The 27016-nt window shown below is 39.8% G+C and overlaps 6 protein-coding genes across 12 annotated transcripts; 3 read left to right on the top strand and 3 right to left on the bottom strand.

Moving 5' to 3' along the window:
- Window positions 1–455: 455 nt before the first annotated feature.
- Window positions 456–12924, bottom strand: LOC143341386 (uncharacterized). The gene is made up of 3 exons (XM_076764281.1): window positions 12790–12924; window positions 3957–5366; window positions 456–1741 (listed from the first exon to the last, which is right to left on the bottom strand). Coding segments are annotated over exons 1-3 (1668 nt in total). The 5' UTR covers window positions 12792–12924; the 3' UTR covers window positions 456–1485.
- LOC143341385 (uncharacterized) lies at window positions 6402–14359 on the top strand. Of its 6 annotated transcripts, none has more exons than XM_076764277.1 (9): window positions 6402–6572; window positions 9016–9343; window positions 9643–9933; window positions 10524–10843; window positions 10924–11167; window positions 11381–11675; window positions 11751–12039; window positions 12095–12262; window positions 14148–14359. In XM_076764277.1, exons 1-8 carry the CDS (start codon window positions 6402–6404, stop codon window positions 12254–12256), a joined length of 2100 nt encoding a protein of 699 aa, XP_076620392.1. In that variant the 3' UTR covers window positions 12257–12262; window positions 14148–14359. The 6 variants fall into 6 exon arrangements, with proteins under 6 accessions (XP_076620392.1, XP_076620391.1, XP_076620394.1 ...); XM_076764276.1 differs by lacking the exon at window positions 14148–14359 and adding an exon at window positions 12405–12736; XM_076764279.1 differs by lacking the exon at window positions 14148–14359 and having other exon boundaries at window positions 10524–10753; window positions 12095–12736.
- LOC143341384 (jmjC domain-containing histone demethylation protein 1) lies at window positions 10972–19101 on the bottom strand. 2 transcript variants are annotated; one of them, XM_076764273.1, is made up of 7 exons: window positions 18851–19101; window positions 18460–18739; window positions 17678–18365; window positions 17274–17598; window positions 16896–17193; window positions 16520–16815; window positions 10972–16445 (listed from the first exon to the last, which is right to left on the bottom strand). In XM_076764273.1, exons 1-7 carry the CDS (start codon window positions 18890–18892, stop codon window positions 15432–15434), a joined length of 2943 nt encoding a protein of 980 aa, XP_076620388.1. In that variant the 5' UTR covers window positions 18893–19101; the 3' UTR covers window positions 10972–15431. The 2 variants fall into 2 exon arrangements, with proteins under 2 accessions (XP_076620388.1, XP_076620389.1); XM_076764274.1 differs by having other exon boundaries at window positions 16896–17157.
- Window positions 19102–19353: 252 nt separating this feature from the next.
- Slh (sec1 family domain containing Slh) lies at window positions 19354–21596 on the top strand. Its single transcript, XM_076763932.1, has one exon. It carries the CDS (start codon window positions 19559–19561, stop codon window positions 21446–21448), a length of 1890 nt encoding a protein of 629 aa, XP_076620047.1. The 5' UTR covers window positions 19354–19558; the 3' UTR covers window positions 21449–21596.
- A 228-nt stretch (window positions 21597–21824) lies between these two features.
- Window positions 21825–23134, top strand: LOC143341369 (coiled-coil domain-containing protein 42 homolog). The gene is made up of 4 exons (XM_076764255.1): window positions 21825–21940; window positions 22090–22378; window positions 22467–22706; window positions 22793–23134. The coding sequence occupies exons 1-4, from the start codon at window positions 21825–21827 to the stop codon at window positions 23132–23134; spliced, it is 987 nt and encodes a 328-aa protein (XP_076620370.1).
- Window positions 23135–23413: 279 nt separating this feature from the next.
- LOC143341368 (coiled-coil domain-containing protein 63) lies at window positions 23414–25856 on the bottom strand. The gene is made up of 6 exons (XM_076764254.1): window positions 25506–25856; window positions 25103–25437; window positions 24555–24778; window positions 24216–24478; window positions 23802–24091; window positions 23414–23669 (listed from the first exon to the last, which is right to left on the bottom strand). The coding sequence occupies exons 1-6, from the start codon at window positions 25854–25856 to the stop codon at window positions 23489–23491; spliced, it is 1644 nt and encodes a 547-aa protein (XP_076620369.1). The 3' UTR covers window positions 23414–23488.
- Between the last annotated feature and the right edge of the window lie 1160 nt (window positions 25857–27016).

The raw sequence follows: 27016 nt of genomic DNA, 5'->3' as shown, positions 1-27016 counted from the left end.
GACGAAACTCATCTGGAATTGCTGTTTCCTCTTATCTGTCCACTTTCCTTGGATCGTCAATCCTGTTTTATAAAACTGTTCACTTTGTTACGGTTTAACAATAACAATTAACTAACACGATTGTGCGACGATCACGCGGGTTCTGTGCTTCATTTTGCGTGTCAGCCTAGTAGCGCCATCTCGCGAACTGTAAAGAAAGCATTCCTGTTCTTTATCGGCATATAATATTACACGCGGCAAATTCAAACGTACGCATTTCTGCTATAAGGCAAAATACAAGTTAAATATAATTATGTAATGTACACAGTAAAATAAAATAGATAGTTCATTTTTTTATGATGTTATTTGACGAACATTGACGAAAAATTCAAAATGGAATTAAGGGAAAAGAGGGAAAGATATACTTATTTTTTAAACGACATTCCTTTTTTATGCACTTTCTTATATTTTATGAAATACATGATACATATGCATATTTAATGTATTATTACAATAAAATGTGAAATATAATCTTGTAGGTTTCACGCTATATAAAATACGCTTTGCAAGATATATATTATTCTCGTTACGATAAAAATATAAAACAAAGCTTACGTACTAAAGTATTCGCACAAATCTTTAAAATAAAAATTTTCTGGGTTCCTGTTAGTTTACGTAATACGTGCAAATTAAATATTGGATATCTGTCGGATTAGGAAAAAATAATTTTTATGAACACATAGATTCTATACTTACGAACTGAATTCATGCGTAAGCTGATTTATACCGATTTGCGTTATAACCACAGATTTATCGTTCGTATATTCTTGCATTAAAAAAAATTTAAGGAACGAAAAATCGAAGAAATTCAATCCAAACTGTATGTTAAACGCGAATACTTTATTTTCAGTTCAATAATACAACGTAGAGTAGTCATTAGCAAAATATCGTTACAAAATATTTGTATCATATTTAAATAAGTGTTGCAAATACAAAAGTGAATGAGAAAGCTAATTATAGGTAACAACAATATCGCAATACTGCCGGTATAAAAACGACTAGAATAATGAAACGAGAACGACAAATTACAAATAAATTTCCATGGTTAACTATAACTTTCACAACACAAACAGTCCGTGTAGGAATCAAGCATACATAAACACTCATTTAACTCATTGAGTACAATAATCGTTGTATGATTAATCTGGAACGGCTTCGATATCACATAATATTAATAGTTAAAGACCGGAGTACCGATTGCATTGAAACGGAATTCAGTCCTTACGAATATTTAAGAGTTACTACTCGTTTACCATATTTGTTCTTCTTCTATGCCTTACTATACTCCGTTAAGTCTCGGTAAATTTACTTGAAATGCAATGCTCTATGGTAATACGATACTGATGGCCAAAAAAGTAATGAAGTAAAAATGTAGGATCACAAATTGCTATTATACTTGGCACCATGTGATCAAGCTCTATAAATTTGTCGATGTCAGTCTAGGACTTATTTCAAGGAACTTGGGAAGGATTTTATTTTAGCTGCGTTTAGAGCAGCAGTTAGCTTATGCTCTTCTTGCAGATTGGAATCCTGTATCACGTTTTGATACGTTCGAGTGATCCTCTCTTTGTCACGAATGGCAAGATCCTGCCATTCTTTCTCCAAACTGTCCATAAATGTTTCTCTTTGCTCTCGCGCGTCCTTGATGGCGGATCTATCGTCCTCGTGCACCCACTTCTGCCACATGTCCTTTGCATCCTGACTGAAAACGTTATAAACAAACGATTGCAACATCCCTAATAACTACTATAGACTCTCTTTTCCAACCACATATGTCTAAAATAAAAATTATTAAAATAAATTATAGTGCAAACGTTTGTGAATATATATAAATCAGGCTTAGTTCGTAATCGCTACTCAAGCAACGCGGAACATTTGTGCAGTTTACGGATTACGTAATTAACATTCGTGAATCTCAAGAATGGTCTATATAATTTGTATCTAGCGATGTTAACCTTGAAGAACGTCCAAGAACAGATAGGCCATCTGAATTCAATGATGAACACCTGAGAGGGTCAGTCGAAGCAGATCCGCGACTATCGACTAGAGAAATTTGTAAATAGTCTAGAAACAACCCATACTGCTATGTTAAACCGTTTCCACCCATCGGGGCAAATCTCTAAGTACAGTATCTGGGTGTCCAAGAAGTTGTCCGCGGAAAATCTACTTCGACGAACGAACATCTGCAATTTGTTGCTCACGCGTCATCACGCTGAACCGTTTCTTCATCGAATCGTAACCGGGGACGAAAAATGGGTTTTGTACGAAAATGTCGACAGGAAGAAACAATGGTTCGGTCCGCGAGAAACTCTGTTACCCACTCTCAAGGCTGACATGCACCCGAAAAAAGTGTTATTGTGCGTTTGGTGGGACATGGTAGGAATCATTCACTTCGAACTTTTGGATACGAATCAAGCAGTTACCGCTGACATTTACTGCCAACAATTGCACCGTTTGCGCGAAGCTTTAGCTGTTAAACGATCTGCGTTGGTAAGCAGAGGAGATGTCATCCTGCATCAGGACAATGCTACCCCGCACGTTGCAGGAGCTACTAAGAAAGCACTAAAAGAGTTTGCTTGGGAAGTTCTCCCACATCCGCCGTATAGTCCGGACTTGGCTCCTTCCGATTACCATCTATTTCAATCGCTTCAACAGTTCCTCAAAGGAAAAATATTCAATTCCAAAGAAAATATCAATAACGTATTGTCCGGTTTCTTCGACTCCAAGAAAAGAGGATTTTACAAGAAGGGCATTGAAATGTTGCCAGCCAGGTGGGCGAAAGTTATCGACAACAACGGTGAATATATTAAACAATGAAATTGTGTTTTTACAAATAACTGTTATTTAAATAACCAAAATTATTCTTGCCAACCTAATATTAAGAATCTCCTTCGGGAATGTATGTCTATTCTCCCTGAGCCAACAATAGCAATCGCTGATCTAACAGTTTACCTCTGTTTTTATTTATTTAACATATTGACTGCCAGTTCTCCATGACTAAAGAAACGTCCTCGACATTTGCTCGGATCATATATTCGATGGCTCCTATTTGAAGTAGGGTTACACTTTATAAGTATCACGGTTCTTCCGCGGTAAACAATGTTGCAACACGTAAGTTCAAAGTATCGGTCATCAGCGACCACCACGGCAGCCAACGCGTTAAAGCTTGGTCCGCTGAACGCGGGAATCATAAATAGAAATTTTCTAGATCGTTCGGGCTAATAGCGATCCAGAGGCGTCTGTCGCCAAATATTAATTTTTCCGAACGCGTCGGAGGATCCAATTGCAGATTGTCATCCTATTTACGATCTATCGAGGTACGAATGTGGGACGTATAGGATGACGAACGTGTTGGCACGCATTTACGAAATGCACGATGCGTGTAGCGAGCAACCTCCGCCGTTGAGACGTGAATGACTCACGGTTTTCGGTTGCAACATCGACGGAGTTTGACTAATTTGAGAAGCAGGAGGTGCCATTCGTCGTCCTAGACCCTTAACATTGATCACGGTCACGTGCCGAGATCATGACGAATCGGATCGACGTTAAAACGAAGCGACACGATCGATGATCTAGCGGTTCGATTAGATCACACGTAACGTATGATGTTAAAATTATAAAACATAACTAAAGTATCGGGATTGGGAGTATTTTTGTACATTGGACCTCGACGTCGACACGGTAGGACGCGGTCGAAGGTGTCTTGAGAGGAAATACCTTCCGATGGTAAGCCACAAAAATATACATACGTACGTTTCTTTTAACCAAATGGTCATATTTAACACGTTCACCATGCTTTTGAATACGCCGTTGGGAGACCGGACAGTGAATGCGTTGAAATTGAAGACATTTCAAGAAAGTTACATCGATTTGAAACTCAGAAAAATAAGCAACCATTTTATGAGTGCAAAGCTTACCTGTACATGGTGGTGTCTGTGCAGATGCTCTCGCGTTCGGCAAGCTCCGCCTCCCTCTTGCCGATATTATGCAATCCCAGCTTCTTCACCTCCTCGTCGAGGTCGAGATTCTCTATATTGTAGAGCTGCTTCTCGCGTATTAGCTCCACTCTGTTCCTCATGTCCCTGAGACGCAGGGCCTCGTCCCAGCAGTGTTTGTTGCACGCGTGCTGTTCCCTCTTCGCGAGGTCCTCGATCTTGGCCTTGAGCTCGCTGTGAGTCAAGTACATAAACATCTGCTTCGAGAGGTTCTTGTCGCCAGGATCCATCCGCAGCCAGGGCATGCTTTTCTCGACCTCGAACTGCCGATTGTCCTTCTTCTTCGTATCCTTCGCGTTCTGGCACTCCACCATGGCGTTGTGCCTGTCCACCTCGTCCTTCTCCCGTTGGACGCAGTCAGCCGCCGACTCTTCCGTTTGGGGAACCTCGGAGTTCTTCTGCGACCATTCGGGCGCCGACTTCTCTAAATACTCGTCCCTTCCGTTTCTCTGGCCTATGCTGCCCCTCCGCGGAATAACGATGTGCTTCGAGCCGCCGGATTGCAATCCGGCCGCCCTGACTTCCTGGTGGCTGTTCAAATGCGGATCCCCTTTCCCGTTCTCTTTGCTATTCTCGTAAATGGGAACCTCGTGATTCAGGGAAGCGTACCTTATACCGGGCGAACCGGTGGAACTTCTGCTCGGTGGCCTGTTGTCCGGCACGTAGTCGTCGAAATCGTCGGTCCTCACGTTCGTGTTCTCTAAACTCTTGCGAGCGTATCGCGCGGAGAACTTTGGATTAGGTAACGCGAAATCGTCGATATACTGAGACGACGGCGATTGCGTGGTTTCCTGGTGAGCGTCTCGTTCGCCCTGCTCCTTGGAACTGTGCTCGTGCTCGCTCATCTTGTAGCTTCTGCGATTAGAATTCGTCGAGTATTGAAGATTAGTGCCCCTGAGGGTGCTCCAACGCGGACTGCTGGAATCCGTGGGACAAACGAAGTAGGATTGAAATCGCCGGCAGGTTTTCGGGTAGTAGAGACTCTGTTCCGCCCTCTTCTGCTTGAGTTTCTCCCTCAGTTGCTCCAACGACGTCTCCTGCGGCCTGGTCAACCTCTTTCGCTCCTCTAATTCCCTTCTGTAAGTCTCTTCCTCTTCCTTCAGCAGGTTACGCAATTTGTTTCTTCTCGTGAGGAGCTTCTCGGTCTTTTTAGCCTTCTCGAACTCGCCTTTCGGATCGAGGCTATTGTAGTTCCAGGAATCGTATTGCTTGGCGACTCTGCACGCCCGCTCGAAGTACTTGGCGGTCTGCTGGTAGTAGTCGTACTTCCGGAACGCCTCGTTTTGTTTCTGCGCGGCCAATTGGTATTGCTTCTCACGAAATCTGCTTACCCTTTAACAGGACAAGTCTCGCTGATGATCTCTTAGAAACAGTTGGATTCTAACGGGGGAAACGAACAGGATAAAATGATTAAAAAAAACATCCAACGGATTCATTACGATTTATTAACGAAGAACGACGATGGCTCTTTGTTCTCGTAAACGACAAAGGGCCATGGTCGAGTTATTCTTTGTTACATAATTCGATCAACGCAATAACAATTGATTTAAAAGAAATTCTATTCCTACTGTACACATGCTCTCACGGCTTGTTAAAATTCGATACGCTTCTATAAATTGTAACAAGTACTTTTGCTTTCGAAAAGTACTCGTGCTCGATTGAGATGCTCGAGTGGCACTAGGCGGCGAAAAATTTGGAGGACCGACGGTTGGAACGACCCTGAAGATCGATCGACCTTCGCATCGATCGGCACTTGGTGCATCGTAAACAGACGCGGGATACGTCGTAGGATCAAGAAGAGGAGGCGTTTCAACCGAGAGAGTCACCGAGAGCATCCTAGAAGAAGAGGACCGTCTTCTATTTCGAGCTTGCGTCTCTCTGTGACGTCACGTGGACAAAAATATCGCGCGGTTAGGGAGGTGCAGTCGTGGCCCTGATGTGTGGTCCAGGTCTCAATCTTTCCCAGACTCCCAAAAATTCTCAACCACTAGGCACTTGGACGCTTCCTGCAGACTGTCGGGAGTCGTTCGTGGACCAGCCATAGGTCTCAGCCAGTTCGCCCGCGACTCTATCCCGGGTCCAACGGGATCAGTGAACCGCGAGGAGGAGTAGTATCCGGAAGATTTACCCGTGTGCGGAACGTCTCGAGAGAAGTGGGTCGCGGCTCACCCACGTTAAAACCGATCCCCACCTTTTCGTTCACGTCGTCCAGGAGTCCACCAGTGGCGCATCGAACACAGAGGGTACTCGTCTGACACGGCTCTCGTGGTCCCCTAAACTCAGTACCCCGGAGTGTCGTAAGGGTGGATCGATCGGAACCGAAAATCGAGTGTGAGAGGAAGAACCCTGTGACAGGATTAAAGAAGAATGCCCGGTGCCGGTGGCCAACCACCGCAGAGGACCACCTTCAGGCCACCATGGGTCAAGGATGGTCCCAATCCTCTACCTATGCCTACTGCACCCTGGACCCTCAATTCCAGGAGGGACTCCAAAACGAAAGCTGACGAACCACCGGCGTTCACCCAAGTCACTCTCAAAGTGAGTTCAAACTCAATCGTCCTCTTTCAATATCGCCATCGACGTCTTAATACCCTGCATTTCAACGTTGTTTACTACATTTCTAACTATTATATAATTGACAATATTTATAAAGTTCAGACTCTTCGTAGATACGTAGAGCTTGACTAGCAGTATTATTAAAAAATTATTCTAGCTTAATCGCGAATGACTTCATACTTGTATTCTGCGATCGTTCTGTTAGAAACAACAACCAAAGAGCGATCGCCGCCTTCTGCAGTCTTTTACCATTCAGATATTGGGTTTCAAAGTCACCGGACTTCGGTATTAATAGCCCGGGTGGGTGTCAAGTAGCAAGTTTGCGTTACAAACGTTTCGACGATTTACAAGGGCGTTGCATCCGAAACGTTTTTACCGATTCACGGTTCCCCGGAGGACCGAAAAACACGGAGGTTCTCGAGTTACGCGAATTAGCGGATGGTTGTGCCCATACTTAAGTCCTTGTACAAATCTCGCAAATCTACGCGTTAAATTATTTTTTTCTTTCTATATGAAACTTTGAAACTAAGATCGTGTACCAAAGGTATTACAGGAAGACAGTACTGGGTCAGATATTTTAGTCGGTCTTGGTAATGCTCGCGACTAAGCCTTAATTAATCAACTCTGTCCACGTCTCGTTTCCATTCTCCCTGCAGCACATCCGTTCTTATACGATTCAACTTAGGCGGAGAGCTTTGGAACGAATTAACCGCATTTACCGAATTAACGAGGACCGGTTACATTGATTTACGACTCTATCCACAGTTCGTGATCTCGATTTGTTTTTTTTAGAATTAGTTCGACCGTTCGTCCGATTCGTTAGGATTCTGGTGCCCTCTGTTTATTTGTATATTTTACCACGCATACCGATCTCGAAACGCATACTTCCGATATTCTGGCACGGAGCCAGGCGAAATTACCAAAGGCTAACGGATATCTCTGTTTTGTAGAAAAACGTGATGCACGAAATTTCGAAGGCACGTGGCCACGACGTGTATCTCTCAACGTCACGATATTGTTTACAATTGTCGCGCGCGCCATTAGATCATCGACAAGTCTGATCGAGATTTACATGATCTGCGCGCAAATCGAATTTAACGCATCGCGGTACCAGCGTCGAATTTATGGTTGAAAGTTTTCCAACAAACGTAAGATTCGAGAAAGTTCCAAAAATATCGGGTTATTCGTTTACGTCGAAAAACGTCTTCTAACATATTACGCTCGAAACTTCTTTCGTCGCAAGTACAAGCATGAAAGTTATTCTTTTATATGGTTAACAGTTGCTGAACTTGTTGAATTACAGTACAACAGTGTTTAACTAGCCTCAAGCTTAAAAATGTAATTACCACAGGACTGATGAGATTAAAAGTCAATGAATTAGACTTGAGAAAGTGTTTAAACATTATTGATCCCGATAGATATTTGTTATATGAGCATATACGTGGCGGAAAAGAGTTAGATCAATTTGCCTTTCTCGATATGAGAGATCAGCGAGAAGGCTAGCCTCTCGCGGGTCCTCGCATATAAGCCTCTGGGTCACGATTATTTAAAGAACACGCGTTTCTATTTCAAATGTCTTGCCAGCTACGTCTTCCGCCAGTTTCTTAACGAGTTTATATCACGCTTTCGCGCTAACGCACCGTTAAGTTGCGACGATTTTACAAGTTTCACGCGTAGAATCTTTCTATTTTTGCGTCCCATTGACCACCGGTCACGCACCCAGACGCATCGCGACTTCCGTTCGCGCGATAGTTCGCCGCGACATATTCGACGAAGGAACGTCGATGCACGATCGAAGAAATCCATTCGATCGAGAGAGAGATTGAAATTTCTAACGCAGAAACGATCGAGAGGGAAGTGGTGATTCGGATTATTTAAAGACAACCGAACGAACTTCGATACTTGCCAAGAGAATTCTCGAGACTTTCTTTCTTTAGGAAGAACAGTGGGTGGGGGTAGTACGCTCTTTTTCCTTTTCTATTTTTTAACGCAACCACCTTTCACGATACACCGCGAGCCGCTATTCTTTTGTTGCAAATCAACGTGTCTCGCAGGCAGTCGTAACGGACAGATCCGAGACACTACGTTGCAGAAGTAAATTTCCAATCGCGAACAATGAGGTGGTTGTGCGAGACGAATTGAATACGCTGATAAATAACGATTGACGCGCAAATGTTGCTGGTACAACGAACAAAATCTCTAAGTTCTTCGATATCGACGGAATGAAACGCAAAAATTACGATAAAGTAGAATTTTTTAAAAGAATTTGCTTTAGAACAAAATGCTGCTTAAGGCGCGATTTTACAATTACAGTAGAGTGCCGTAAAAAGTGTGCTTATTTGCGTTAAAAATAGTGCGTGGAAAAGCGTAACAGATAACAAAAGTTGGCGTGTTTGCTCTAATCGCAACGTTTCTCAATTTATAGAGTGTAGCGAAACCGGAACTGAAGCAGCCCGCGGCGGACGTGCAGCCGCGGAAACAGAGTAAAATCACAATAATCCCGTCGCAGCCGAAAAGCGAGAAAAATACGAGCGGTCAGCCGGCGCAGCTGAAAAGCGAGAAAAATACGAGCAGTCAACCGGCGCAGCCGAAAAGCGAGAAAAATACGAGCAGTAAACCGGCGCCGACGAAGATCCGCGAGAATGGACGACAAGAGCCAAATTCGAGGCCACAGCTCGAACGACAAGTTCGAATCGAGAGGTCTCGATCACGGGGTGACACTATACCTCTCTCCAAGAGCGAGAGCACCACAGGTAACAGCATGAACACCGCTCCTCTAGACAAGATCCTCTCCTTTTCAATTCGTTTCAAAGTTCCTCGCGTGCTCCGTGGTCATCCTAAAAAGCAAAAATCCATCTCAGAAACACGTGCGTAACGAATACGGTCTGTATTATCACGTTTGATCCCTTCGTTCGAACGATCGTTAAAATGCTACGCGTTCGAGGCAACGTACTTACCCCTACGGAAACGGTTTTTCCTACCAAAACACGCGACACAAGAAAAATCCACGGCTCACTTCGCCACGGTAAAAATAAGATTCTCTTATAAATAGGCGCACCGACGTTGTCGAAGAGCTCGTCGAGGGCAGCGATCCCGCCACCGCCGCCGCCGAGACCACCGCCTCCGCCTCCGGCCAGAACGATCCTGAAGGACCTTCCGCCCCTGAGCAAGACGCAACACCAGAAACTGGAGATGCTGAAGTCGAGGCCGCGTAAACGTCCCGACTGGGCGAGCATGATGAAGGAGGTAGAAAGCGGAAGGACCTTGAGGCACGTCCAATGCAACGACAGGAGCGCGCCCCTGATCGAGAGGGTGAACAAGGTGGTCACAGCTGATCCAGCAGGTGATCGTCGATCGAACTTCGATTCTGCTCAGATCCCCCTCGGGCGATTCTCTTAGGAGGAACCGGGTTTCACCGTGTTGGTCGATTAGTCACCGCTAGACCCTTTGTGCTGTTGTTTCCCGCTCAACCCCCAACCCTTGTGTGTAACCCCCTACCCCAAACGCCTGCGAATGTCGATCTAAAGGGCCGCGTATATCGACAAGTGTAATCAATTAAATTGTTAACGAGTCTCTCGATTCAATCAGCTTTTGTTCCCGGACTGTGATATGATCTGTTTGTAGTACACGTAGTCGTTGTTATTGTTCTGCACCCCCTCCCCCTCTCCCGTTCGTCTTGTTACTAAATAATATTATTATCGTTGAATTAACTATTGTCTTCGTGTTCAGTGGGTTTTATCGACAACCCCCCCTCTTCCCTACCCCGAGTCCTCCTACACCCCAGTTCCCAGTCATCCCGAAAGCGTAAATAAATTTTCGAACGTATTACGAATATGTTACAATGCGCGAATCGATCTAAGGCGAATTGGAAGCTTCGGTGAGATTAAGGACGATCGGTTCTATCGGTTGTACTGATTGGATCTTTTTGATTAGGGAAGACACAGTTTGTGTTCGAATCCGAAAAGTCGAACATGCATAACCAATTGCTGAAGCAGATCCAGCAGGGTGTAGCGCTGAAAAGGGTGCAGACCAACGACAGGTCGAAACCTATGTTAGAGGGTTTGAGGAAATTCCGGAGGCAAATGACGATAGAGGAGCAAATGCAGAAGGCTGACGAACCCACCGATGATTCGATTTCGGACGACATGGACGACATTGATGCAGTAAGGGACGACTTGCAAAGTACCAAGCAAATGCTTGCTCTGGAACTTAGAAATAAGGAAGCTTTGGAAAGGGAAAACAAGAGATTACAAGTAAACCATTCTTTTCGATCCTTTCTAAGTTCGGTAGGTGTAGATCTGACCGATGTAATTTTCTGGAATATCTTACGCAGCAAAGGATTTTAAATCTCGAGGCCGAGGTCGACCGGGAGAAATCTAAGAAGAACGCCGTGGGCCACAGTAAACACGACGAGAAACTGACGGAATCGTTGAAACAAACGGCTCTACAAGCCAGGAAAGATGCAGAGAGGCTCGAGAAAGAATACATCACCGTGGCGGAGGAAAGAGACAAGATGAAGAATGAACTGGAGGAGATGAAGAGAATGTACACCGCTTTAGAGAGGCGCATGAAAGCCGGTAAGGGCAATTTTAGATTGCCGCTATCTAACGATTATTCGTATTTTACACATGTAAATAACAAAGAAATTTAAGCTGGCGATTATTGTTTGCATAGCGGCTATTAATCTTTTAACACTGCATTTAATCTACACTTTGATGTATCATTCGTTCATGATGTTAAGTTGCTTGTGCTTATGCTAATGTCGCTTTATTCTCCGCTTTTCTGGTCAGAGCAAGAGCTTGAGGCTGAACCGGTAATAGAGCTAGCAGACGATAGCGACGAGGCGACTTGGTACAATGTTTCAGGAATGGCACTAGCCGGTTGTCCAAGCGCTAAGGATGTAGCAAAAATAGCTTCACAGAAAAGCATAGATAAGAGAGAGCCCAGCGAAAGCGAAGACGACGACGAAGAGGACGAAACCACGGAGGAAGAAGAAGACGACGAAGAGAAAGATCCAAAGGCTGCAACAGAAAAACGATTGCAGAGAGAAATCAAACTTTTGACGACGAAAATCAGAAATTGCAAGTGAGTATTAATTAATGCAGATTTCCAATCTGACTAGGTACAAGCATAATGGAACTTCATATTTTGATTAAACAGAGATAAAGCAGGGAATGCTAGGAAAGAGAGACACGCGTTGAAAGATCAAATTAAACAGCAACAAAAATTATTGAAAGAGGAGAAAAAGAAATTTAAGCACCTACAAAAAGAAGTTGACAAAATGGCAAAGTTAATGTCAGAAAACGACGACGATGAGAAAGATGAAGAAGAAGAGGATGAAGAAGAAACAGAATCCGAAGATTCTGAATCCGAGGAATCTGAAGAAGACGAAGAATCAGAGACAGAAGACGAAGATAACTCGTTGGAGGGTCAAAGAAACTCTTTACAGGTAAGGATTCGATTAAGTATATAAGAATCTTTTATTTGAAATTTTATTTTCACAGAAACAAGCCAAAAAACACGAAGGACGTTTAGCTGCTTTAAAGAAGGGTAACTATTTACTTAAAGCACAAGTTGATAGACTGAAAGATGATTTAGGAAAGCAACGAGAAGAAAGTCTCTCTCTTCAAGAAGATCTTGACTCTGTCTTAGCAGAATTAGGTTAAGTCAATGTAAGGATCAGTAAAATATTACTATGGACAATTGTATACATGCACATAAAGTATTACATATAAAAATATAGAAAACTTTATGTCTGAAAAAGCAGACACCACAGACTAATAACACGCACACTCACCTAAATGCTTTTCGTAGGGAATCTTACACTCAAACAGAATTTTTTTGATCAATTCATCTGCAGAGTACCTATAAATCTACCACCGTTTAGTATCGATTGGTATACGCAATAGTTTGTTTTCTCTAGTATCTATGGTAAATATTCGGCGTACGTAACAAGCCGGAGGAAACATCAAAACGTGTCTATCGATGAAAAAACAAAAACAAACGAGGACGTGTAAATTTTCTATACTAGCGTTACATATTCGACGTGTTTTGCAGATGTGACAAGTATTTATATAAGACTATTGATATTGCTTTTTTGCTATTACGTTGTAAAATATTTTTTAATAAAGACAATTACTAGACGACGACAAAGTTTTCTGATAGGTTATTACAAACGAGAAATCGGCACAATACTCACATGCTTATTATTGAAACACAATCGACGAGCAGGTTTTTTCAGAATTTACAAACTTTATTTCTCAATGATGATTCTTTTTTTCATTCAGGATACACAAGAATATAAAGGAATATTTATTAAGACTGCAAAAAAAATACTATTACCATTAGCGTGGTTTAAAAAGAATTACCTACACACATGAGGCTCAAGAAAATCCCTAGTACTGGTTCTCGATGCATTGGCGTCGCAAATACATATTTATTACATATACTTGACAACATGGATTCATGCCACACGAAGGGAGAATTATTAAGGGTCAATTTTTGCTTGAATTTCTCAATCCTCTTTCCCTTGACCCTAACAATTCGTTTTCAGTTGCTACAATTAAAATATTAGATAACATCTTTATAATAGACTATCAATGCAAAGAATAGATTATTTCAGTATCAAGACCATTTAAATAAAATATGCAGATTATTAGTTACATATATTAGATTTTATTCTAAGAACGAAAGAAACATTTGATAAATTATTAAGAAAAAAATCCATAGTGAAATGGTGTAGCCATCTAGCGGGGAATGTACCGAACGAATATTTAATTTTTTAGTTTTAATTAAATCGTTAATCCAAATTTTACATTTTCATTTGATATTAGATTGCCAATTCAATGAAGAAATTTTTTTTAAATACGTATCACGTCATTTTGGGAGTTAATTTTACTACGTATAATTAATACTTTACATATTTTATTGAAATGACACATACACACATATTAAAAGGAAACGATACGCATTTTAACAGTAATTTGTTCATTGCATTGATAACCTTGTAGCTTAATGTTACATATTCAGCATTTCATTCGCGCGGGAAATGAAAGTATACCGCGAAGGTGAAGGGTAAAGGAAACTTGCATTCTACATTCACTCGGTATGAATCTGTATCATTAGATATACAAACTACTTTTTTATAATTACATGGCTATAAAACAATTTTTTTTTTGTACTATTATACAAATATATAATAATTATTATACAATAATACAAAAAAGGAGAAAAAAGATAATAAAAAACAATAAATCCCAAACTAGTTACATTACGAAAACGAATAGGTAGAGATGATAATGGTGTTTTTAAAATTTAAAATTATATTTGAAAATCAGAATATCACTATTGTTCTCTTGTGGGTTACATATTCTATACAGTGGTGTCATAGTTTAGAACATTATTCGTATCTTAAGTGTTTCTAAGACATGCTTGAATTATAAAAATGTACTCGCGGTAAACAGTTCGACGACAACGAGTATAATAAAATTATTGCACTGCGAGCTAAGTTGAAAAAATATGCTCAGTTTTAGTGCAAATAATCAATGTGACTTCTAGGTGACACATTTCCAGAGAGATTATTCGATAATCGACGCACGACACTTTGATTGCTCAACGAATTTGTGAGAAAACAGTGGCTTCAAAGTGCAGGTAATTAAACTTTTATTGCTCTCTATTATTATTATCACTCTGAAATTACGTACATAATATGCACATCAACAAATTAAAACTAAAAGGTATATTTATAAAAAAAAAAAAAAAAAAAAGAATCGTATGTACATTCGTTTACATAAAAACATGTGACTTTAAGTTTAACATAGCTTCTAGGTCGAAAATTAAAACATTTATGTAATGTACATGTTCATCGGTGTAATATTGATTACCTATCTAATATTATGAAATGGTATAGTTGAATATACTTCATTGCGCGCATTCATTTCTATAATTAGAATATGAGTTTAGATGGTCAACAGGCTGCTTTAGTTTTGTGACTTTCGTGTCAGTTAGTGATACTCGCGTTCGAAATTTATTCAAACACACATACAAATAAATATACTTCTCTCTTTCTTTTTCTAGTAATATATCGGCGATTAATAACGTCGATATGCTAATCCGTAGAGTCTTGTTTGCAAGACTACGAACGTTAACGTTTATTCTCTTTACCCGCATTCGTGTTTTTGCACCCGTATAGAATTATAAAACAAATACTGTTACGTTCGCTTTTTTGGCAACGTGACAGCAAAAATTTCTATACCGATGCACATATGTGTCTTCGATCTAGTAGAATACTGAATATTAAGCGAGTAATGACTTTAGTTACACGATTAATGTGTAACGTCGATAAACTCAACATTTTTTTTTTGTAAACCTGTACATAACCTCAGTGTGTATTAGACAGGTTAAAAATCGCTATGCTTCGACATATTAATCAAACGTAAGTATCATTTAAAATTTGCATTACTTATTTAATATCCTGTATTCGTTAAAATATCTCAGGAATATGCACAGAGCTATCCAGGCACAAAGGAAGACAGCATCTATGACAATTCAAGCAAAGAAAATAAAACATTCCTTGGTCATTTCAAATCATTTACATGTAGTTACTGCCCAGATTGCACGGTGATATCGGTAAAACTGAACATTATGAAATAGAAATCCTACACTAGTCAGGTCCATTTCCTTACATTATGACGACGCAATACGGTGCTGATGCATTTTTACGATAATAAATAATTGCTAATCGATATTCGGCGTTGTCTAATCGTTTATCGTTTTTTCGTGCTTCTATAATGTGACCGAATTGTACTTGAGAAAATGTTCATGGCGGCCAGATATATTATTTCATGTAACTTTAACTTCTGCTTTGAACTTTTTTTCTTCCACCAACTTAACGTCCGTTACATGCAAATTATGAATACTTTTCGCAGCGAACTTAATTACAGACTGCGTTGAAACTTGAGTCGTGTGTCTTAAGTCCAAACGTTTAAGCACTTTACATCTCACCAAATGATCTAACGTTGTCTCTGTGAGTAGTCTACAATTCGACAAATTCAGTGATGTCAGGTTTGTTACTGTTTGCGCTGACGGAGTTGCTAATTGAGCGACACCAGCGTCTGTAACCCTGCCGCAAGACGAGAGATCCAATGTTTCGAGATAGGGTAAATGTTGAACTATGTATCTCAAAGCTATATCAGTGATATCGCATCCAGCCAAAGACAAGTTCTTAAGATGTTTTAATCTCGAAGTTTTATCGATTAAACCTGGTCTCGAATCTGTAGGCGGACTGAGGACTTCTCTTAAATTTGAATCATTCAGTCCAGATATATGACTAAAATCTAAGGTAATAAGTGGCGGGCAAGTACAAGTTCTTAAAGCACAGACTCCAGCCCACGTACAACCTTGTACAGATAACGTTCTTAGTTGCGGTAATCTACATAACAGCCAGGCTAATTGTCTTTTAGTGACATTTGTCCAATCAAGGGACAGATGTTCCGGTTGGCGGCGTATAATACCAGTTAAATGTAAAGCTGTTAGGTGAGAATGAGACATGTTCAATTTTCTCCACAAACTAGGATCTATACTATATCTGGCCCATGTACGGCAAACCAAGGCACAATTCGCCAGGTCCTTTGCATTTAAAAATCTAAAAATAGCAAGTAATGCTGTTTTGTCATACGCTAAAGATTGTCCATTAAAATCGGGCCCTGGTCTTTGAACAGGCGGAAGTGGAACAGGCCTAACTACCACGTGGGGCCTCTTCAATGATTTACTACTTGAACCAGTTAATTGTACAGCTAATTGCGTACGTAAAGCTGTTCGCTGTTCACCCTCAGCCGGTTCTCTGTCATTCCATGCCTGGAATTTTTTTGTATAGAAACCATGAATATTTCGTATTCTTAGACCGTTTCAGATTCCATTTGGGGACTTACATCGCTGGGATCGGATCTTGAACGTTTACTTGGTGTAGTAGCTCGTTCGGAATCTGTTGTCGGTGCTGACGAAGCTGCACTAGATACAGAAAGTTTCCGAGCACGAGCCTTAGGTTGACGTGGTCTGCAGTCTAGATTTCGACCACTTTCACAACATTCAGGACACTCCCAACTGTTTGGTAAATCATCGCTAACGGTTATACTTTGATGACTCAATCCTATGCACTCAGGATGAACAATGTCAAAGCATATCGAACATTCTACTAAACTTGACGGAGCTGTCGGTGTTGGCTTGCCTGTATTAAACATTGAGAATTGAAGTGCTTTTATTTATTATTTTAATAACAGATTAATGATACGCTGATAGTGTAAATACCCATCAAAGGCGCAGGTGGCTGTCCCCAGCCATCCAATCGACAAACTTTACAAGCTGCTGTAACTGGGAGCATAGGCCTCAAACATTGTCTCATTAAGCACGTTTGTTTGGCGCGACCACTTCCACCAAATTTCACCATATCTTGGCAATACATACATTCCCCGCAGTCAGTTCGTGTACATGCTTCACACTTTTTACACCTAGTACGCCTTCGCCGCGGGAAAGCTCTTTCGGATTTTTCCTGTGAGTGATGCCTCTGTATCTTTGCAAAACTTTTCTTAGTTACTCTCAAGCGCTCCTGTTACGTAATGCAACAAGATACATGTGAAAATTGAAGAAGCAATAGACTTTTTCAATAAACATGTAAGCATTGCTTACCCTTTCTGCAATTGTCAATGCAGGCGGAGGTGGCAAAACAGGATTTCCTGTTACAGCTGCTTCTGGATTATCATGTCTATGTTGTTCAACTAGACATCGAACATCGTGAATTAAGGCAACAGGATCGCGGATCAGTTCAGGCACATTCTTCTTAGTAGAAGGTAGCAAATGTAAATACATAACTATTGCTTTTAAACCGTGTAATTCAAATGGTGTTAAGTGCATGTGTTGATTGTGTTGTGGAACTAAATGTTGACGTTGTGATTCGGTAATGTCCAAATGACTTCTGTCTAAGAGAACATGTACATACCTCTCCAAAACATACCTACAATAAACACACAAAAATTGATACACGTTCAATTTTGGGAAAAAATTTGTTTGCTTAAGTAATTTTATAATCATACCATAACATTTCAGTGAAAAATGGATATCTGAATTTTTGTGGAACTTTAGTGTGTTCTTCTACTTGTGCAACTTTTAACTGCTTTTCGATACCAAAACTGTGTAAAAAATTTCCACCAAAAACTAAAGAATCTTGAGGTGTATAAACAGCATGAATCCAACCAGTTGGGATAAACAATGTCATGCCAGCCGTCAGACTTATCCTGCCGCATCTATTTACCATGTCTCCAAAGAACACATCTGACTGTTTGCCACTCAATACCCATTCTTGGTAAAGAGCTAAGTTTTTATCGGTAGGTGGAATAAGCCAAAATATTTTTCCACCTCTTAAGATATGATACCAAACACTAGTTCCACCAAAGTCAACATGAAAGTCCGTGTAACAACCTTTTACAGACATCAAACAGTACTTTTGCACTTTTGGATACATCATGTCTTCTAAAAGATTTGTAGATTCCACTTGTGCTTCTTTCAAATGTCTTGGCCACACAACATCAACCCAGTCAATTTGTCTTACCAATGCAGGTGATTGTACATAATTTTCTAATTTGGTATGGCTAAATTCTAAAGATATTACATTTAATAATCGTTCCTTATTAGGGTCTTCATAATACTTTTGCCATTCTTTCATTGTCATATCTTCATTCTTTTGTGTGTTAACATCCATTACATCTAATACTCTTTTAGAACCTAGTGAACAGATAATAAATATTATTCTAGATATAATATAATAAATTATAGATCTGGATTCAAACTATTATTATGAATTATACTTTAAACATACCAACACATGTCCTCACATCATTGACAGAGAAATTTGAACTAGGAACCCGTAATCCTAGTCCAGATTTATCTCTGAAAAGTAATGGTATGCTGAGACCATGCTTTTGCAGGTAAGCTAGGTTTAGTTCAGAACCAATCATTTCACGGAATAATCCGGTGAAATTATTAAGATTGTATCTTTCACATTCAATCTTTTCATCGAGTTGAAAAGTTCTGCGACCCTCGATTTCCTCATCGCCTATGGTCCAGTCATCTGTATACAACTTTCTAGTTCTTTCCCGCTATAATCAAATTTTCAACAAATATAAGATATTTGTTAAAATTTCACGAAAACATTACATAAAACGATTGAGGTTAATGTTAAATCGTAAAGTTATGTTTGGTTTGTTTACCAATTGACGCCTTTTAGGCAGAGAAGTAGAGTCATCGGCCATTGCGGACACGCTGTCAGAAACGTATCACCGAAAACTCATCGAATATTCGAAATATGTTGTTTTATAAAGGTCAGAATAGTTCTTTTAATATTATATAAACGAAATCTCGTTTATTATTTACATGTCACGCGCGATAGCCTAAAGTTAACATCAAACTTCTCTTTAATTTTACTTTCCCAGCAAAACGAAGACGCCATTTTGCTGCCGGCCAATGCTACCAATAAGTACTATAAAAACCATTTCGAATGGTATTAAATTGCACATATTCCTACATATATTTTAATTTTACATAGCATTGCAATATAAAATTCTATATATTCCGAAGTTACTATAAATGTAACGTTTTCAATTACATTATAAAAAATTAATAGTAATAATCTAGAGATTTTGCGTCACATTGAACGACTATTGATGTGCCCTATATTGCAAATATTACGTTCTAGTTTCTAGTAGTCTTTTATGCTACGTGGGTATTTTTGACAATTCAGAGTTAATAGTCGAATGTTGACATATTTATTTGGAATATGGTGTTTTCAACGTTTTGTTTCTTTACGTATTCTTGAAATTATACATTAACTTTCTAAAAGTTTGTACCCACGAGCATCAAAATATCTGTAACAGTAAGAAACTATTTTTTGAAAGGTGATAGTTACAAAGTAATTAACCATGATGAGCCTTCGTGACAGGCAAATAAGTGCTTTAAAACAGATGTTAAACTTAAATCAACCTGAACAAAGATTAGAGGAAGCAATACCGACATGGAAGCTTTTAATTTATGATAGACTTGGTCAAGACATCATTTCACCTTTAATATCTGTGAAGGAACTCAGGGAGCTTGGTATTACACTCCATATGCAATTACATTCCGACAGAGATTCTATTCCTGAAGTGCCAGCTATTTACTTTTGTGCCCCAACAGATGAAAATCTTGGTAGGATCGGTCAAGATTTACAAAATGGTTTATATGATATATATCATTTAAACTTTATATCACCAATATCTAGACAAAAAATGGAAGATTTAGCAGCTGCAGCATTACTTGGAGGTGTAGTGTCAAGTATCCATAAAGTATTTGATCAATATTTAAATTTTATATCACTAGAGGATGATCTATTCATTCTCAGACATCAAAATAGCGATGTCATATCATATCATGCTATTAATCGTGGTGAAATAAAGGACACTGAAATGGAATCTGTAATGGAAATTATAGTTGATTGTCTATTCTCTGTGTTTGTCACATTGGGAACTGTTCCAATTATCAGGTGTCCAAGAGGCAATGCTGCAGAAATGGTTGCTAAAATGGTGCATAAAAAGTTAAAAGAAAATGTTTGGGACCCAAGGAATAATTTATTTGAAAGTAAAACAACTGGTCACTATAGTTTTCAAAGGCCACTTCTCATCATATTAGATCGTAATGTAGACATGGCTACACCCTTACATCATACATGGACCTATCAAGCACTGGCACACGATGTATTGGAAATGGCATTAAACAGATTAGTTGTAGAGGAAAATGTAGGAAGATCTCCTGCAGGTGGAACACGTTCAAAAACTAGAGCCTATGAACTAGATAATAGAGACAGATTTTGGTACCAACATAAAGGTAGCCCATTTCCTAGAGTAGCAGAAGCCATACAGGAAGAATTAGAACAATACCGTACTTTTGAAGAGGATGTTAAGAAACTTAAATCTACAATGGGTATTGACAATGAGAGTGAAGTAGCAATATCAATGGTGTCTAGTAATACAGCACGTTTGACAAGTGCTGTAAATTCTCTACCACAACTCATGGAAATGAAACGCTTAATTGACATGCATACATCAATTGCAACAGGTATTTTAAATTTTATAAAATCTCGAAGACTGGATACATTCTTTGAATTGGAAGAAAAAATCATGAGTAAGCAAACATTGGATAGAAGTGTACTTGAAACAATAAGTGATCCAGATTGTGGTACTCCTGAAGATAAATTACGTCTTGCTATTATATATTATATTTGTACAAACATGTCAGATGCTGACTATAATCAGCTTGAAGCAGCATTGACTACTGCTGGATGTGACTTAAATCCCTTAATATATACAAAAAGATTGAAAAGTTATACTAGAATAGCAGAGATCCAAAATAGTTATGAAGGTGGTGGAACTAAAACAGTTAGTATGTTTTCAAAGCTTATGAATCAGGGATCATCTTTTGTAATGGAGGGAGTTAAGAATTTAGTTGTTAAGAAACATAATTTACCTGTTACAAAAATAGTTGATGAATTAATGGAATCTCGACAATCATCGCAAACAGATGATTATTGTTACCTAGATCCAAAACAGCGGAAACAAACGGAAGTAATGCCAAAGAATCGACCGACATTCCAAGATGTAATTGTTTTTATCGTTGGCGGCGGAAATTATATAGAATACCAAAATCTAATGGATTATGTGAAACAGAAAAGTGGGGCAGGGGTTTACAAACGAATCACATATGGTTCAACAACGTTTATTAATGCAAAACAACTGCTCAAGCAACTCTCATTACTTGGGCAAGAAGTTCACTCGTAATTCTTGCAAATTATACAATTGACATTCGAAAAAAATGTATATTTATCGTCTCATTTCTTATGGCGTACGCTAATTTTTCCTATTGTTGTTAATGCCTTCTTGTAAAAATGTAAAATAAATAAAATGCGATTAATTATTTTAGATACAATTTTTCTAGGTATATTTACCCGCCCTCTATAATTGTCGTGTTTGAATTTGTTAGGACATTCTATCGCGTCTGGGGACTTTTTAACAGTAAGAAAACAAACCTGTATTTCAAATTGTTTGATCAATGAGTGCATAATTAACTAGCGTCGTTTTGTGCTCTATTAAAAATTCACTCCGTACTATATAGAAATATTCAAATCCTTCAGCATCGAGTTCACAAAAATTAAAAATGGCATCGAAACAGGAAGGAGTAAAGAATTTCGTACGGCGTGCTGTCATTATGACAGACCGACAGAAAGCGGTCACGGAGTTCTTTTTGTCTAAGCAAGAAGACCGGAATATTAAGTAACGTCCCACATCAATGCAAATAATTTTTTACGGTCGATGCATGATACGTTATATGTACTTTATGTATTCTTTTATTTTGCATTCGGTAACAAGTAGAAGTATGTTTCTTTCGAATAAGGAGAATTGTATGTTTTTTGATGCGTTAGAAAGTATCCTGAATGGGATAAACCAAGAAATTTTCCGGCATCGAAAGTAGTGAGGGCACATTCCGAATTAGAAAAGATCAAAGAGGTATTGCGCGCGAAATGGGCCGAACAAGAGGAAAAGCGGGAATACATGGACGAACAGTGGGAAGAGATGAGGCAACGGGAATTAATTTTTCGAGAGTCGTTTATAAAATTCAATAGATTTGTCAGGGAGAATCAGGAAAAACGGGATCGGGCGGAAATTAGAATTAAAGAAGAACGCGAGCGTCAACGAGGACGACAGGAAGAAGTAAAATATTAAAATAGAGTTAATAAAAGTCGAACGGGAAGAGGAAACAGTATAATTCTATTTACTTAACGAAGGACACGGTTTTTAGATCGAAGACTTGACCAAAAAGCTGAGTCACTTGATAAACGTACGAGAAAAAATGAAGGAATACGTAGAAAAACATAAAAAGTATCAGAATTATTTAGAGAGAGTGATCCTCGAGACAGGAGAGTTTCAATCGATCAATGAGATCTTTAATCGTTACGAAACTTTAATCGAGGCAAGATTGATATTGTCCGAGCACCAAGATAAGAACCTTCAAGCATTGGAGGAGACGGGAACGGAAATAGTAAACGCTTTCTTTCAGTATAAAATTTATTACCGTCGCGTTTGTAATTACAGCTGTGAAAAGAGCGAATCTCCATTTTGTTACAGTATCAAATGACTGACATAAAGACTCAAAAGTTTATGGGACTGAACACTAAATTGGCGAAACTGCAGGGGAGGCAGGACAGAGCAGAAGCGAAAGCTCTGAAATGGGAAACGATCGTGTCGAAAATAAAAGCAAGCGCCGCGGAGAAAAATTTGAAGCACACGCAGGTAAAAACGTGTTGCTGGAATCTGTACCAACAGATCTGCAAGAGAAAGGGTATACCTGTTAGCGTGGGCAAGGAGGACGTCGAGCAACAGCTGGATCACATTAAACGAACTATTCTCGAATTAAAGCGGATCATCAAAGTCGCGAAGAAACGGGCGATAAAGGAAGTGGAATCATAATCCTTGACTGCCTTTTAACTGTTTATAAATAAATATATTTTATCGCAAAGGAGGAAAGTATATACTAATAAATACACTATTACTGTTTAAAGATAAATTAAAGTCAAATTACAATTAATATCTAATATAAGATGGTAGTATCTTTCTTTTGTTGTAAATAAAATATATCCGTTAGGTGGATGTATAAGGCGAGTATTAAAATTCTGCTTCCGTCCATGGAAAATCATGAGAAACTAGTTTTATTGGTTGCACCATAGTTCACGTCATTACGTCAACGATGAAACCAATCGTGTGTCTCGTATTTTGTAAGTGGTAACAAGTCTGTACCCGTTTAACGGATTTTCTTCCATTATTTTATTGATATCTTTTTTGTATGATTTTTCTAGCCGCCGGTAAGTGACAGCCAGATATGTTATGCAGTAGATCGGAGTAGTCTTGTTCGAGCCTTTCTTTTAACTTTTTAGTGGCTTCGTCGCGTGTCAGCGGCTGCTCCAGACCTTCGTGTACCATTTGTAATTCTTCCTTTTCGACGCATCTGTGCAATTTAATTGGTTTCGCAACAGTTAGGATACGATTAGCGAGGAACGTTTCGATACGTTAGGATGTTGTAATTGTTAAAGGAGAATGGAGGAAGGCCAGGAGGCTGTATATGGGATTAAGGACTTACAGGGCACAAGGTTGGGTACGAGCGATGTATTTTATAGGGGGAACTTTCAATCTGGGTCGTTTGTCTTCGTCGAGTCGCAGATGTTGCGATTTGGTAGCCTTGTCCATCCAATACACTTTGTGGAACATTTCCGTGATACGTTTTTCAATGATTCCCAGATATAACATGACGTTACTCGTTGTTATCTGTTCGTTGTCACCCAGTAACTCCAAAATCGGTGCATTGTCGCAGCGTATCGCTTTGAACAGAGAATCTATTCCTTTCAGCAGCTTCTCCACTACGTCGTTGCACTGAAACAAATATCGCGTGCGGATTCATTTAAAGTAGAACAAATAGTTGTTTAAGCGTATTATCTATTTAATCACGGAATTCGAAATTATAGGCTTTCATTCGATAGGATTACTGAAACGTCACCTCTGTCAGACTTTCTTCAGCCGCGTCGGCGAGAGCTGTCTGCTCTTCAAGTTCTGTCTGAAGCTTCTCCAATGTCTCGGTTTGCTGTGCACCACGACGTTCAGTTTCAATATTTGCCTCGTCTATGGCCGCTGTCAGCTGTATCATCCTAGTCTGCAGACTCTCCAGCTCGTCGTTTAATTCGTTCACGTAACTGAACAAAGCAAAGTTCTCTTCTTCTTGCTTAATGAAATGCGCCGTGAGCTTGTCAATATCTTGCTGACCTAAACGATACAAGAATACAACAAAAAATTGATTATCTTTAAACCTTGGTGTCGATCAGAGGAGAATGTCGAATACCAGTGAATTCTTTGATCATCTGTAGAATTTGCTTGTAATTCGTAATCATATTTTGTTTCTCTTCCATCTTCGCTTTCTTCTCAGCTGCACGTTTCGCGTTCAGATCGGCCATTTCGCGATGCTGCCCTTTTACAGCGAGGAACTCCTGAAGCTTCATTTCGTTATCCATTGTTCTCTGCAGTTCGCACATTTCCGATACGTGGGCTTTCAGATCTCTTATTCCCCTTTAAAGAAACGAAGTTTCTGTTGCAAGATTATATATCATTACCGGAAGTAAAGAGAGCGCAACCGGTTCCAAAGTTTCGACGAATAAAATATCGAATAAACGATCGAGAAGCGAGATCACCGGATATTATCACGCGCCAATGAATCCCGATCGTTGCTCTCGGTTCCGAGTTTCTAATTCAGCGACCGATACATAATTCATACTGCGCGAAATGCGAATAACTTTCAGGCTGTTACTGCAATTTTCAGAATTACGAGGCCAACGATCCGATATTTCGTAGCTTCTACCAGTTAATTGGGCAAAAATTGTTACGATCTCGTACCTCTCGCGAAGGGCTTGAATCTTGTTCAATTCTTCGTCCCTTTGATTGAACGCGATGGTAGCCTGTTCTATCAGATCGTTGATAATTTGCTTCCCAGTATTTAATTGGCCGATCAATTTGTTCCAAATCGTCGTAAATTGTGTCCTCTCCTTGAGCAACTCGTCGATCTCGTTCCGTAGTTTCTCGTTTTGAGCGATCACAAGGTTGAACCTTTTCGTCGCCACTTCAAGGCGATTCTCCAACACCGTCATCGTTTTATCGCGTTGCAAAGAAATTTCGTTGAGTTGCGCGTCCGACCGGACTTTCATTTTCAAGCTTGTAACTTCTTTCGACAACTAAAGAAAATTGGCAGTTTATTTGAACAGTTGCGCGCTACAGGCGTAACAATGAGCGATTTACGAACCTCGTTTATGTGAATGTCGAGCTCCGCTATTTCCTCTTTCTCCGATTTAATCGTGTCTTCGTATTTCGATTGCAGCGTTAAAAGACACTTCAACTTCTCCTCCATTTCTTCGTCCTCTCGAGCGAACGTTTTCGAATTTGCGGTTTTAATGCGAAGCACAAGCTCCGCCTTTTCGTTCTCCAAACGATCGACCATGTTCAATTGATTTCGAAGCTGCAATCTCGCATCCCCGACGCAAGCTGCTCGATCATTCTCCATTATTCTATATTGTCTCTTCAGCCTCGAAAGTTCGGCTTGCGCCATCGTCTCGAGCTCCTGCTCGTCCGGTGTGTGATGTGGCTTCTGCGCCATTTTCAAGCTCTACTTTTGACACCTGTTACCTTGAAAAATTTTAACGGTACACGGGCCCCATTATACGCGTTAAATTGTTACTTTAAACAGTGACCAGCAGAAAACGAAATTACCTTACGGATGGCGTATTAGGGTGTTCCAGAAAATATTGCGCATTTTAGTCACCTTCAGTAGTGGATCTTGGCACATCGAAGTCTAAAATTAATTCTCATCGTAACTTTGAACGGAACTTTTCTTTTCTGAAATATTTTATGAAAGGTAAACAGTTATTATCAGAAAAATATCCTATTCTGAACGGAACCATATCATTTTGAAACGTGCAATATTTTCTGAAATACCCTAATGGAACAATATGCAATTTTATTTGCAGAAACTTTAGCTGTTATATATTATTATTAGATACGTACTACTTGTAAACTAATAGGTTATCGCGACTCACTATTTATTAAACATTCGCTGGAAGCTGTGTGCGCAGGATCAATAAGTTTTGTGGAATTCAACGACGTTTTCGTTTGTATCTTCCACGTCTTCCACGTCGATGATCTCGAGGACCCACGATGGGGAAGAAAACACTCTCCAGACGTGATGCTCGATGACGTTCATCGGCGACATTTGAGAAAGACATCTGCCACCCTGTATAGCTTCGCCAGCTGTATGCGTGGCAGCGTTGTTCTTGTTGATGCTTCCGGTTGCCAAGCACCCTCTCAGGGGTGTATAGTGAGAGGAAGGCTCACATTTGTCTTCTCGTTCTTGAACAACTAAAATCCGACTTCATGTCAACGTCATACGATTTGGAATCTCGACTGCCCAGACATTTTTATTTTCCAACGCATGTATACCTATCACACATAAACTAGGTAAAGAATAGACCTATCGTTAGTGGGATCAACGCTATCGCTGTACCGCGAGTGTTTTATAACATGAGATACACTCTTCCAAAGTGGAATAAAATGTTAAAAAGATCATGCATCAAATTGTAAGAGGATCCTCGTAAGAAGGCTTTAATCTTCGTAATAGTTTTAATGGGTCGATGATCAACAATGACTAGCTTATGGTCACTGGTGGTCAACAGTGAGGTGGACATCAAGATCAGCGGTCCAGTTAAGATCCAGAAATGGTCAAGAGATGGGACCAATCGAAATAGTATTGTTCTCTAGACC

The sequence above is a fragment of the Colletes latitarsis genome, chromosome 4, assembly GCF_051014445.1.
Source record: "Colletes latitarsis isolate SP2378_abdomen chromosome 4, iyColLati1, whole genome shotgun sequence".
NCBI classification, from domain to species: domain Eukaryota; kingdom Metazoa; phylum Arthropoda; class Insecta; order Hymenoptera; family Colletidae; genus Colletes; species Colletes latitarsis.
Note: the sequence above shows the minus strand (reverse complement) of the source record. Positions and strands in the feature narration are given on the sequence as shown.

Bases quoted from the DNA above. Each gene is read 5' to 3' on its own strand.
- LOC143341385 (XM_076764277.1), top strand. From the start codon at position 6,402: ATGCCCGGTGCCGGTGGCCAACCACCGCAGAGGACCACCTTCAGGCCA. The intron at 11,676-11,750 runs GTGAGTATTAAT...TTGATTAAACAG, and splicing joins ACGAAAATCAGAAATTGCAA to AGATAAAGCAGGGAATGCTA. The intron at 12,040-12,094 runs GTAAGGATTCGA...TTATTTTCACAG, and splicing joins GTCAAAGAAACTCTTTACAG to AAACAAGCCAAAAAACACGA.
- LOC143341384 (XM_076764273.1), bottom strand. From the start codon at position 18,892: ATGGCCGATGACTCTACTTCTCTGCCTAAAAGGCGTCAATTG. The intron at 18,366-18,459 runs GTATGTTTAAAG...TCTGTTCACTAG, and splicing joins TGATGTGAGGACATGTGTTG to GTTCTAAAAGAGTATTAGAT. The intron at 17,599-17,677 runs GTATGATTATAA...TGTTTATTGTAG, and splicing joins TTTTTCACTGAAATGTTATG to GTATGTTTTGGAGAGGTATG.
- Slh (XM_076763932.1), top strand. From the start codon at position 19,559: ATGATGAGCCTTCGTGACAGGCAAATAAGTGCTTTAAAACAGATGTTA.
- LOC143341369 (XM_076764255.1), top strand. From the start codon at position 21,825: ATGGCATCGAAACAGGAAGGAGTAAAGAATTTCGTACGGCGTGCTGTC. The intron at 21,941-22,089 runs GTAACGTCCCAC...TTGATGCGTTAG, and splicing joins CAAGAAGACCGGAATATTAA to AAAGTATCCTGAATGGGATA. The intron at 22,379-22,466 runs GTAAAATATTAA...CACGGTTTTTAG, and splicing joins AACGAGGACGACAGGAAGAA to ATCGAAGACTTGACCAAAAA.
- LOC143341386 (XM_076764281.1), bottom strand. The intron at 1,742-3,956 runs GTAAGCTTTGCA...TAACGTTTTCAG, and splicing joins ACAGACACCACCATGTACAG to TCAGGATGCAAAGGACATGT.
- LOC143341368 (XM_076764254.1), bottom strand. From the start codon at position 25,856: ATGGCGCAGAAGCCACATCACACACCGGACGAGCAGGAGCTCGAGACG. The intron at 24,479-24,554 runs GTATTCGACATT...TGTATCGTTTAG, and splicing joins GATGATCAAAGAATTCACTG to GTCAGCAAGATATTGACAAG. The intron at 24,092-24,215 runs GTGACGTTTCAG...TATTTGTTTCAG, and splicing joins CTGAAGAAAGTCTGACAGAG to TGCAACGACGTAGTGGAGAA.